Source organism: Palaemon carinicauda, chromosome 4 (assembly GCF_036898095.1).
Source record: "Palaemon carinicauda isolate YSFRI2023 chromosome 4, ASM3689809v2, whole genome shotgun sequence".
NCBI lineage: Eukaryota > Metazoa > Arthropoda > Malacostraca > Decapoda > Palaemonidae > Palaemon > Palaemon carinicauda.
In genome coordinates this window covers 28,918,186-28,931,687 of record NC_090728.1, presented here as the reverse complement: position 1 = coordinate 28,931,687, position 13,502 = coordinate 28,918,186, and the positions used below count along the sequence as shown (strand labels likewise).

Sequence of the window (13,502 nt, the reverse complement as noted above, 5' to 3'; positions counted from 1 at the left end):
CCAAAGCCGGGATACTCGCCGGCAAGGGTGGGAAACAGAAAACACTAGCCTAGTCAAGCCGGAGTGACTACTGTATGGCGAGACCAAGATAGGGTTGTCGCCCATGGCGGCACTCAGAGGGAAGGAGGGATTACCCTTAAATTTCCACAGGAGACGAGTATCGAGTTATATAAATAATTCTAGGAGATATCTATCTACCGTTGAATTGATAAAACGATACACGAGGGTAAACTGGGATCATGTATGAAAGTATAGTAAAGCGCGTAGGCTAGGTAGCCTAGCGCGGGGCGAGATTTCAGTTACCTAAATCGCCGAAACTCTAACGTATACAATCGACATAAGGAAGAGGAAAATATATGCATAATTATATATATCTTTACTAGTATAATTGTGCCAAAATAGCTTTCATAATTTATTAATGCTATTACAACCGGGAATGTCGTTCTGCTAACTAAATAACACATGCATCATGAACGACATCACCCGTGGCGCCTCCGGTGATCGGCCAAGCTCCAAACACATAAAATTACTCTAATTTCTCTGTATTGCAGGAGCTAAAAATTATAGACTGTAAAGAATAAATACTCAACTTTCCAGAGGCAGAAGAAGTTGGAGTTTGCATTATAAATCCTCAAATTAATGATCACAAACGTTAGATCAACATGGAAAACCACCGTGCGAAATCACTACATAAATAGGAATAAGCGCCATCTTGGATACTCTTAATAGTACGGGAGGAAGGGTAACCTTGATAACGGCTCCCCTTCTGTTTTCGCCACTCTTCCCCCTCGAAACAAAAACGCTATTCGGGGTGAAGATTGCTATGTGTCATATCAAGATATACGTCCCCTGATATTATGCGATATCCTTAAGAGACATTTTAAGGATATTCACGCCAGGGTTAGAATTCTGGAGACCTAAAGGTCAATTCTCTGGGAATATCACTGTAGCCAAATATCCCTTAGAAAGCTACCAACAGGAACCTTCCATCAGGACGACATGGCTTGAGCCCCCAAAAAACAGATACTAATATGAATAGGCTTCTGTTTGAAGTACAGTACTGTACAGTTCATAGAAACAGACCTAAGATCTGGGAAAACAACGTAACATGGATTTAATTTTTGTATATTATACTTAAGGATAAGAGACATTAAGCTGGAACTGATGTAAATTAAACTGACATGAAGAGAGGTATTACTGTACTTACTGAGTCTGCACTGGCCCTGGGGCAGGGAAAACTATTTCCTTGGTATTTTATGTTATATTGGATTACCTGTTCTATTCTTTGATAGGAAAGTCCTTGGGAACCACACAGCATCTTCCCAAAAAGAGGTTTTTCCTTTGTCAAAACACCTTTTTTTTAAACTACAGTATTACTAATTCAACTCATTAGAGGCCCATTGGACTTATTATGATCCTTGTTGGAGAATTCACATTGTCATATAGGCCACAAGGAAGAGATGAGCATGTGTAATATAATGAACTGCTTGTGTGACAGTATACAGTAATTTCATTTCAAAATATGGGTAAAATATAGGTTGGACTCAAAGTTTAACAGATATTTTTACTTTATTATACAGTGTAAAGACATTTTAAAAAGATATTTTAAAGCAATCTTCTTTTTTTTTTATAGAAAATCACCATGAATATGACATGTCGCTATTGCTACCAAACTGAACCTTGGGAACATACTTGTGAAGGCACTGACAATTGTCAAGCTGTCAGTTCACCCAGAGCAATGTTCACGTAAGAAACTTTATTGTGTTGTTTATTTGCAATTATGCCTACTTTATAGTTTTATTTCATAGAGTGGTTTGTTTAAATTTCTGTAGAGTCACTCTTAAAGTGAAACCATGCTAGGCGGTATATCTTAGCAATCCATGTTTGCCAACAGTTATGATGATGATGAGAGTCACATTTATTTAAAGGAATCTTACTTTATACAGTAGTCACAATGCTAATAATATCAAAGCAACTGGTTCCTGACTTTTAAAGAAAAAGGTTAAGATCGATTTCTCTTCCTCCCCCATACTGGTAGTGCCTCAGTATCCTGAATTAACATCTTTTGGGAAAAACACTAACCTCTGGTGGAGGAAGTACCCAGAACTTCATTCATCACTCATTGCACCTGTTGTTAACACCCCATCTTCTTCAGCTCAGCTTAAATTTTATTATTTTTAAGAAATACTGGTATTTTTTGTTGCAGTTTTTGAGCTAGATAAGCAAGTATATTTTCCTTGTGTTTTGAGATACAGTAATATTCCAAAGGTTTAGTTAATAGATGTTCATAGGAGATATGATACCACATTCAATTTTTGTCATGTACCATAAGTGATCAACTACAGTATGTTTTTTAATCAGTGAGTGTGGCAAATGTGCTAAATGTTTGAAAATGTTATTGGAGAATAAAATTAGTACAGTTTATACTAGAATTAATTATATGAATTTTAAAACGTAAGAGAAATTCTGATGCCAAGTGATCGTTAATTTGTTAGGAATGAGATTGATGGCCTTAAATCATAGAGCACTGGTTTTTATAGAACATTTTTCAAGTTTAATGAAATAGATTCTTATTCCTATGATAAAGTTTAGTCGAGTAAAGAAGTCGCAATACAATTGCCAGTACCAGCCTAACTTATATTTTAAAGTATAAGCTAAAAGCACACAAGTAATAATTCACCAACAGTTTATAATTATTGTGATATTTCTCAGAGCAATAGAGAATAAAATTCTTTGCATTAAGGTTACTTCCTTTATCTAATGAAAAGGAATATCTCATATGATTTCAGATTCTTGGGTAACAGAACCTTCAATTACATCAAAATTTTGTTACTAAAATTCAGTTTTCAATATTAATCTTACCCGATGATCATGTAGCTGTCAACTCTGTTGCCCGACAGAAAAATCTAAGGTCGGGATACGCCAGCGATCGCTATACAGGTGGGGGTGTACACAACAGCGCCATCTGTCGAGTAGGTACTCAGGTACTTCTTGTCAACAAGAACTCAATTTTTCCTCTGTCGTGCCACCGGCAAGACCTACTTGGATACGCTGTTGTTTCTGGAGTTGTTTTTCACGATTTTGGTGATGTATTCGCTCTAGATTTTAGCTTTCGCTATTCAGGATCTATTATCATTAGCTTATCAAGCTTTTTGATTAGATTTGGATTAATTGTTAATGAACTTTGCTAGATTTTGGATTTCCCCCTTGGCTAATTCAAGAATTCAAGATGTCTGACCATTCTCAAGTCCCTAAGTACAGGCAGTGTAGCGTTAGGGCTTGTTCTAGGCGTCTTCCGAAGGCCTCCATAGATCCTCACACCGTTTGTTCCAATTGTAGGGGTAAATCCTGTCAATTGGAAGATCGATGTGAGGAATGCGCTGGGCTTTCGGAATTCGATTTTAACGAATTCCTAAAGAATGCACATAGGCTAGAGAAGGATAGGATCAGGAGGAGTTCTTCTCGCTCGTTTGATTTTTCCTCTCCCCATGCCCCTCAACCTTTTCCTTCCCCTGTAGTGGTGACTCCCGACCCTGCTACTAGTGCTCAACCCTCCATGGCGGACATGATGCGTGCCATTCAGGCTCTTGGTGACAGAGTGGAGTCATTAGCTAATGACCGGAATCAACTTTTGGCCGATGTCAAAGAGTTGAAAGCGCAAAGTGCAGTGGGAAGTGTAGTGAGTGCAAGTGAAGTGAAAAGTGTCAGTGTCAGTGTTGCGCATGAGGGTACATCTGTTCGTGCCAGTCGTCCTCCCAGTCCGGGACCTCTTGCAAGCTCCCAAGCCCAGGGGAGAAGCAATGTCGAAGGACCAAAGGGTTCGACAGGCCTTGATTAGCGTACGGATGTACCCTCAGTGGTTGCGGACGTATCTGTCAGAGATCGTCCCATCCACAAACAGACGAGTGAGCCCCCTCATTCCTCGTCTGTGGAAGAAGTTTCTAGGAAGAAACGTTGGACCAAGGTCTCACGACCTCTCAAGCGTAAGGTCCCTTCCGAGCGAGTCCAACGGCCCAGGTGTAGCCACTGGGTCAGTTCGGACTCGCCGCAGTCTTCCGAAGACTGCACACCTCCCAAGAGAGGTAGAGTGGTTCCGCAGCAGGCAATCACTCCGTCTGTTGCCGCACCAACCACGGTAGACCCTAAGTGGTCCATGCTGCAGACTATGCAGTCTCAGCTTGCTTCCTTCATGCAGGAGTATCGTGCTGAGAAGGTTGACACTGCACCTGTTAACCTACAACCTGCCACGGTTGTGCGCTCAGCAGATACTGCGGCTGCCTGCTCCCACACTCCACCTGTGAGAGCTCCACCGCCGATGCGCAGTCGACCCTGCCAGACGCATGTTCATGCTGCACCCTCCGTTGACATGCGTGAGCTTCCGCATCAGCAGTGGGAAGGTGCTGTCAAGCTGCCGTGTTTTGACGCAATGCGGCATGCTCCGCAACCCACGGCAGTCCCTCCCACGCACCAGCACTCCGCTTTTGTTGTTGCCAGCTCGCAGACTGACCAGCAGCGGCATGATGTTGGATCCGGTGCAGCTACGCATGCACCCGTGCTGCCGGATTCAGCCGTTCAGCTTTCTGCTCCACCTTTGCCACTTCCTCCTCAGCATTCGGATGATGGAATATCTGATGAAGACGAAGCTGCGCATTTGGACGATCCGCACTCCGACATTGAAGAACCCAAGTCTACGCCTCCCTCCTTAGACTTTAGGAAAGTCCTTGCACTGTTTAGGGAACTGTATCCGGAACAGTTTGTGTCTGCAACCCCGCGCTCACCTCCCTCCGAGTTCGCTTTAGGCATGCAGTCAGCAGCTCCTGCCTTCACGAAACTCGTACTCGCGCGCTCATCCAAGAGAGCTTTGAGGGTACTGGGAGAGTGGTTGCAGTCCAAGAAGCAACTGGGGAAGACTGCCTTCATCTTTCCGCCTACCAAGCTTGCTTCCAAATCTAGCGTCTGGTATGCCACGGGAGAGGAACCCGGCTTGGGAGTTCCTGCCTCTGCCCAGGGCGACTTCTTAAGTCTGGTTGACTCTCCCCGCAGGCTGGCTATGAGATGATTTAAGATTTGCAGGTCCTTTTTTGACATGGACCATCTGTTGAAGGGAGTTTTTTGTGCTTTTGAGATCTTCAACTTCCTCGACTGGTGTTTGGGAGCGTTAAGCAGAAAGACTTCCCCTTCGGATAAGGACTCTGCCATGCTTATCATGTCTAGCATGGACAAAGCCATTCGGGATGGGTCTGGTGAGCTTGCGGCTTCGTACGTGTCTGGAGTGCTTAAGAAGAGAGATCATCTTTGCTCCTTCTTGTCTGCGGGGATCACACCATGCCAGAAGTCGAAGTTGATGTTTGCTCCGCTTTCCAAGTGTCTCTTTCCGGAAGAGCTGATCAAGGGGATTGCTGCCTCGTTGATCCAGAAGGATACCCATGACCTAGTGGCTTCTTCCGCACGTAAAGTCTCTTTACCTTCCGTGCCTAGACCTAGGATGGACACACCAGCATCTAGGTTCATCCCGCCCTTTCGTGGCAGAACCTCCAGCAGAGGAGGTACCCGTGCCGACAGTCATCGTGGCAAAAAGAAGAAGGGTTCCAAGTCCTCAAAAGGCAGAATCTGACTGCCTTCCTCTCCAGACAGCAGTGGGAGCCAGGCTCAAGAACTACTGGCAGGCTTGGGAGAGCAGAGGTGCAGACGCTCAGTCTGAAGTTGCTAAGAGAGGGGTACAGGATTCCGTTCTGGCGCAATCCCCCTCTAGCAACTACTCCCATCAACCTCTCTCCCAACTACAAGGAGGAGGACAAGAGGCTAGCTTTGCGGCAAGAGGTGTCTCTCTTGCTACAAAAGGGAGCGGTAGTCATAGTCCGGGACCATCAATCCCCGGGCTTCTACAACCGTCTCTTCCTGGTAGCGAAGAAGACAGGAGGCTGGAGACCGGTGCTGGACGTCAGTGCTCTCAATGCTTTTGTCACCAAGCAGACGTTCACAATGGAGACGACGAAGTCGGTTCTAGCATCGGTCAGGAAGGAAGACTGGATGGTCTCGTTGGACCTAAAAGACGCGTACTTTCATGTCCCCGTCCATCCAGACTCCCAACCTTTCCTAAGGTTCGTCTTTGGAAAGGTCGTGTACCAGTTCCAAGCCCTGTGCTTTGGCCTAAGCACGGCACCTCTTGTGTTTACCAAACTGATGAGGAATATTGCCAAATTCCTTCACTTGGCAGACATCAGAGCCTCCCTCTATTTGGACGACTGGCTTTTAAGAGCTCCGTCAAGTCGTCGCTGTCTGGAGAATCTCAGATGGACTATGGATCTGACCAAGGAATTGGGTCTCCTGGTCAATATAGAGAAGTCCCAACTCGTCCCATCCCAAACCATTGTCTATCTAGGTATGGAGATTCAGAGTCGAGCTTTTCGGGCTTTTCCGTCGGCCCCCATGATCAGTCAAGCCCAAGAATGCATCCAGAGCATGCTGAGAAGGAACCGATGTTCAGTCAGGCAGTGGATGAGTCCAACAGGGACGCTTTCATCGCTGGCCCAGTTCATCGAGTTAGGGAGACTCCACCTCCGCCCCCTTCAGTATCATCTAGCTGCTCACTGGAGAAAGGACATGACGCTAGAAGCGGTCTCAGTTCCTATATCCGAAGAGATGAGGTCTGCACTGACGTGGTGGAAGAACAGCATTCTTCTCAAGGAAGGTCTACCATTGGCTGTTCAGACCCCCGACCACCTTCTCTTCTCGGACGCATCGGACACGGGCTGGGGTGCGACACTGGACGGACGGGAATGCTCGGGCACGTGGAATCAGGAGCAAAGAACACTTCACATCAACTGCAAGGAGCTATTGGCAGTTCATCTGGCCTTGAGAAACTTCAAGTGTTCCTTCTAGGCAAGGTGGTGGAGGTGAACTCCGACAACACTACAGCCTTGGCGTACATCTCCAAGCAAGGAGGGACTCATTCGAGGAAGTTGTTCGAGATCGCAAGGGACCTCCTCACTTGGTCAAGAGATCGAAAGATTTCGCTGGTAACGAGGTTCATTCAAGGCGACATGAATGTCATGGCAGATCGCCTCAGCCGGAAGGGTCAGGTCATCCCCACAGAGTGGACCCTTCACAAGAATGTTTGCAGCAGACTATGGGCCCTGTGGGGTCAGCCCACCATAGATCTATTCGCTACCTCGATGACCAAGAGGCTCCCGCTTTATTGTTCACCGATTCCGGACCCAGCAGCAGTTCACGTAGATGCCTTTCTTCTGGATTGGTCCCATCTAGACCTGTATGCGTTCCCTCCATTCAAGATTGTCAACAAGGTACTGCAGAAGTTCGCCTCTCACGAAGGGACACGGTTGACGTTGGTTGCTCCCCTCTGGCCCGCGAGAGAATGGTTCACCGAGGTACTGCAATGGCTAGTGGACGTTCCCAGGACTCTTCCTCTAAGAGTGGACCTTCTGCGTCAGCCGCACGTAAAGAAGGTACACCCAAGCCTCCACGCTCTTCGTCTGACTGCCTTCAGACTATCGAAAGACTCTCAAGAGCTAGAGGCTTTTCGAAGGAGGCAGCCAGAGCGATTGCCAGAGCAAGGAGGACATCCACTCTCAAGGTCTACCAGTCAAAATGGGAAGTCTTCCGAAGCTGGTGCAAGGCGAATGCAGTTTCCTCAACCAGTACCTCTGTAACGCAGATAGCTGACTTCCTTTTACATCTAAGGAATGTAAGATCCCTATCAGCTCCTACGATCAAAGGTTACAGAAGCATGTTGGCAGCAGTCTTCCGCCACAGAGGCTTAGATCTTTCCACCAACAAAGATCTACAGGACCTCCTTAAGTCTTTTGAGACCTCAAAGGAGCGTCGGTTAGCCACACCAGGCTGGAACCTAGACGTGGTTTTAAGATTCCTGATGTCAGCAAGGTTCGAACCGCTTCAATCAGCCTCTTTTAAGGATCTCACATTAAAGACTCTTTTCCTCGTTTGCTTAGCAACAGCTAAAAGAGTCAGTGAGATTCACGCCTTCAGCAGGAACATAGGTTTTACATCTGAAACGGCTACATGTTCCTTGCAGCTTGGTTTTTTAGCTAAAAACGAGCTTCCTTCTCGTCCTTGGCCCAAGTCGTTCGAGATCCCAAGCCTGTCCAACTTGGTTGGTAACGAACAAGAGAGAGTACTTTGCCCAGTAAGAGCTCTTAAGTACTATTTAAGACGTACAAAGCCATTACGAGGACAATCAGAAGCTTTATGGTGTTCTATCAAGAAACCTGCTTTACCGATGTCTAAGAACGCAGTTTCTTATTACATCAGGCTTTTGATTAGAGAGGCCCATTCTCATCTGAAGGAAGAAGACCATGCTTTGCTGAAGGTAAGGACACATGAAGTTAGAGCTGTCGCTACTTCAGTGGCCTTCAAACAGAACCGTTCTCTGCAGAGTGTTATGGATGCAACCTATTGGAGAAGCAAGTCAGTGTTCGCATCATTTTACCTCAAAGATGTCCAGTCTCTTTACAAGAACTGCTACACCCTGGGACCATTCGTAGCAGCGAGTGCAGTAGTAGGTGAGGGCTCAACCACTACATTCCCATAATCCCATAACCTTTTTTAATCTTTCTCTTGAAATGCTTTTTATTGTTGTTTTTTGAGTTGTACGGAAGGCTAAGAAGCCTTCCGCATCCTGGTTGATTTGGCGGGTGGTCAAATTCTTTCTTGAGAAGCGCCTAGATTAGAGGTTGTGATGAGGTCCTTTAGTATGGGTTGCAGCCCTTCATACTTTAGCACCTAGGAGTCGCCCAGCATCCTAAGAGGATCGCTAGGCTCAGTAAGGAAGACGTACTTAAAAAGGCAGAGTAATGGTTCAAGTCGACTTCCTTACCAGGTACTTATTTATTTTATGTTTGTTATTTTGAATAACTGCTAAAATGAAATACGGGATACTTAGCTTCTAATGTTAACATGTATGCTGGTCTCCACCCACCCCCCTGGGTGTGAATCTGCTACATGATCATCGGGTAAGATTAATATTGAAAAATGTTATTTTCCTTAGTAAAATAAATTTTTGAATATACTTACCCGATGATCATGAATTTAAGGACCCTCCCTTCCTCCCCATAGAGAACCAGTGGACCGAGGAGAAAATTGAGTTCTTGTTGACAAGAAGCACCTGAGTACCTACTCGACAGATGGCGCTGTTGTGTACACCCCCACCTGTATAGCGATCGCTGGCGTATCCCGACCTTAGATTTTTCTGTCGGGCAACAGAGTTGACAGCTACATGATCATCGGGTAAGTATATTCAAAAATTTATTTTACTAAGGAAAATAACATATTCTTGCCAATTCTAATTAGATTCTGAGATAAAAGATGTCATAAGTTCAGATATATTATTTTTTACTTAAACTTCCGTATCTCGACTTAGTGCTACTGAAAAGCCTTTATGCACAGTAATCATAGATGTTTCATGTTGTACAGGAAATTTCCTGCCAGACGAAAGAGTCAATTACATTCAGAAAACTTTTTGACAAATTTTGAAGCTTTTGGGATGCACTGTTTATAAAATTTCAAAAGTTATGACTGAAAAACCACATTTTAAAAGGGAAACAAACACAAGAATACCACCTAACCTTAGGTTCCTCACCTAACCTAAACTAGGAGCTGTATCCTAACCTACTTATTACTGGGGGATGTCTCCCCTAGGCTGCCATATCCTTAACATATCCTAAGACTAAGTCCCAACCTTGTGTTTGCTTCTTAACTGGCTTCAGTCCTGGCAAGGTAACACTAAATCATATTTTGTAAATCATAGAACTAGCTTCATAATGATATATTTTAGACAAAGGTAAACCTTTTATATTTTAGACAAAGATTAACAACATTTTCACCATAATGAAAGTTGATTTGAGAAGTACTAAGAAAGTTTATGCTTGTCCCAACCAACTGCATACACGACTGATTTCTCCCACAATAAATATTCATCCGATTTGTATAACTTTAATGTAAATGTAGAAGCCGCTACTACTAGGGGATGTGGGACTAATAATAGAATCAGTAGGGGCAGATATTTACCAGGTACCTCTTTTATGAAGAATAGCAGAAGGCGGCATAATTGATAATCAAATTAACTCAAAAGATTTGGATAATTTCCTAACATATACAGAAATACGTTAGAGATTCAATTAGTCTATTAATCAAATACAAAGGCAGTTAGAAGAACTTCACCAGCATAACCACTTTGTCATTCAATGGAAAAATTGTCATTATAGAACAGAGGCCCTTTCTGGTTATGTGTTAAGATAAATGTATTTTGCTTGTATTACACTACTATTATTACTATTACTCGCTAAGCTACAAACCTAGAAGGAAAAACAGGATATTATAAGCCCAGGGGTCCCAACAGGGAAAATAGCCCAGTGAGGAAAGGAAACAGGGAAAATGAAATATTTTAATAACAGTAACAACATTAGAATAAATATTTCCCATATAAACTATAGAAACTTTAACAAAACAAGAGGAAGAGAACCAAGATAGAATAGTGTACCCTCAAGTAAGAGAACTCTAACCATTATCCAAGACTAGAGAACAGTGGTTTGATTTTGGAGTGTCCTCCTAGAAGAGCTGCTTACCATAGCTAAAGAGCCTTTTTTACCCTTGCTAAGAGAAAAGTAATTAATCCTTTGTGTGAAGAAGAATTGTTTGGTAATCTTAGTGTTGTCAGGTGTATGAGGACAGAGGAGAATCTAAAGAATAGGACAGACTGTTAGTGTATGTGTAGGCAAAGAGATATTGAACCATAGCGAGAGAGAGAAGGATCCAATGTAGTACTGTCTGGCCAGCCAAAGGACCCCATAACTCTCTAGCAGTAGTATTTCAACCGGTGGCTGGTCCCCTGGCCAACCTACTACCAATATCTTATGGATATGTAATGTTCAGTTTTTCTGGCTAATTTACATTATTTGGTATTTAATATAGATTATATATTTGGCTTTTAAAGTAAAGTTAAATTATGTAGTTGGTATTTAATGTAAAGTGAATTATGATATATGATGTTTAGCATAATGTGTGCAGTGATTTCGGTGATCCAACTGCACTCTGCATTTACATGCTAGGAGCGCAAGAGGTCCTCCGGTAATGATGGTATCAACTTATGATGTTTCTTTGATATGAACCGTAGGTTAGGAAAATGTGTTTCAATTTTTGACATTTGCTTTGTAAATACCGTACACTAAATCTCATGAATCCGTATACTTTTCCTCTGGCTCGTCGGGTTATCCAGACTTATCTTTTTCTAGACAAAAGTGTTGTTTCTATTGAAACGTTGGGGTAAAATAGTTAAAATAAATTTCCTTAAGATTTGATTTCATTGAAATAATTTAGTACTTTACAGTATATATATGCAAGCAGTAATCTCTTGTTATTAAAACATAACTTGGTATGGTTTTTAAGTATTTGTAGGATATCGCAGACCTTTTATTTCCAAAGGTTTATCTCCTTCTGTTGTTGCATTCAGGGCATGCATTTGATGGTGCTAAAGATATGCATAAGTTTAGACAAGTGACTTCATATACCGGGTATTCTTTCCTTGCTAGTACAATACCTGAACAAGGGGATCCTTCTATTGCAGATGATCCTGACTGCTAATCCATCAGTTTCATCACCTTTTCCTTTATTATCCATTATTACATATTTTTTTCTTGGAATACTAAGAATGTTATTATTTTATAAGTACTGCCATTTGCTGTATTGTCACTTTAAGGTTACTTTATACTAGTACTGGGTCTCTGAACCACAACATTTCCTGGTGTGTCTGAAATGAAAGATGTACATGTATCAATAATTTTTCAAATCTTAAGATACTTAAAGTTACTTATGTATTCAGGGTTTTTTTTTTTACCTAAAACACAACTCCTTGCTTGTCTTGGAAGACACAGGCTCTGATCTCTGAGTTTGTCCCAAGCTACATTTAAACAGGTCCTCCAGTTCTCATTTGCAAACATGGTGTTCAACAGCTCTGTCCTTTCCAACTAAATTGTAATTTTCAATATTAAACTTAGCCGGTGATCATATAGCTGTCAGCTCTGCTGCCCGACAGAAAAACCTAAGGACAAAATACGCCAGCGATCGCTATACAGGTGGGGGTGTACATCAACAGCGCCATCTGTCGAGCAGGTACTCAAGTACTCCATGTCAACACAGAACCAATTTTCTCTCTGTCGTGCCACTGGCAAGACCTACTAAATACGCTGTTACTAACTGGATTTGTTTTCACAACTATTTGGTGAAGTACACTATTCCAGTTTTGAGCTTTCGCTATGCAGGGGTTTTATCTTCATCTCAAAACTTGAACTCGTTTTGGATAGATTTAATTATGGTGACAAAGAGAGTATGGACTCTCTTTCACTTTTAAATGGCCGACCCTTCCCTTAGACGGAAGTGTGTTTAGGTTTTTAGTAATTTTGCTTAACACGTTATAGATCTATATATTTTATATCTCTCCGCCTTTATTAGGCCTCTTCGATTAACTTTCCATTTATTATAAACATATAAAAATAAATTTTTATGTTTTGTTTATATGCGACCTTTCCTGATAGTAGGCGGTCCTAACTTGGAACCGAAGTTAATCAACGTTGAGCCCGTTATATCGTATATAGCCTTTAAAGAATTTAAAACTTTTTAAATTTAATGTTTTATGAAAGAATTTCTTTGATAGTCTCGTACTGTTTTCAAAGATGAACTAACGTTTAGTTTTTTAGACTACGCAGTTGTTGACGTTCAGGACGTTCAACATGCGCTCTATCGTTACGATATAGAGAGAGTGTATCACGGTTTCACTTTGCAGTAAGAGTAAATCGATTCTGACGTTTCGTTCATTCTTTCTTAGCTTAAATGGTTTAAATTCTAAATTAAAGGAACTTTTTATTTGGAAAACCTTTCAGTTTTTTCCTTTAGCCAAATAACATGTTTTGACGATATATAATTGGGCTCTTCTCTCAGGTGCGAAATCAAGAGAGAAAGAGAGAGAGAGATAGAGACGGAGGGAGAGAGAGGAGAAAAAAACGTTCCGTTCAAGCGGGTAACGTTGTTCTCGTGTTCCTCTCCTCCCTAGTCGCTGTACGGGGAAGAAGGTAAAACGTTTCTAGGGTTTTATTCTTGTCCCCAGGCTATGTGCGGTGAGAGATGGTAAACGTAGTTTATTTGAACTAGTGTTTAGTCTCTTTTCCAGCCACTGAATTCTTTATCTTTATATATGTTTTCTGTTTTTGCTAGTATTAATTTCGATTTCAGTGAAATAAGTGCAAAACAGAAAATCGAAGTGATAAAGTGATATGCGCAAAGTGTTACAGTGTTGCGTCCGAGGGTTCGTCTGTTCGTGCCTGTCGTTCACCTAGTCCGGGACCTCTTGCAAGCTCCCAAGCCCAGGGGAGAAGTAATGTCGAACGACTTATGGGTTCGTCAGGCCTTGATCAACGAACAGACGTTTTCCCTCCGTGGTTTCGGGCGTATCTACCCAAGATCACCCCACCCAC

The 13,502-nt window shown here is 42.6% G+C and overlaps 1 protein-coding gene across 1 annotated transcript in view; it reads left to right on the top strand.

The window, feature by feature from the left end:
• Positions 1-1,626: 1,626 nt before the first annotated feature.
• Positions 1,627-13,502, top strand: part of amx (almondex) — a 32,409-nt gene continuing 20,533 nt past the window's right edge. The window contains exon 1 of the mRNA XM_068372106.1: positions 1,627-1,746. Coding sequence (XP_068228207.1) covers positions 1,643-1,746 — 104 coding nt within the window. The 5' untranslated portion in view covers positions 1,627-1,642. The remainder of the gene's footprint in view (positions 1,747-13,502) is intronic.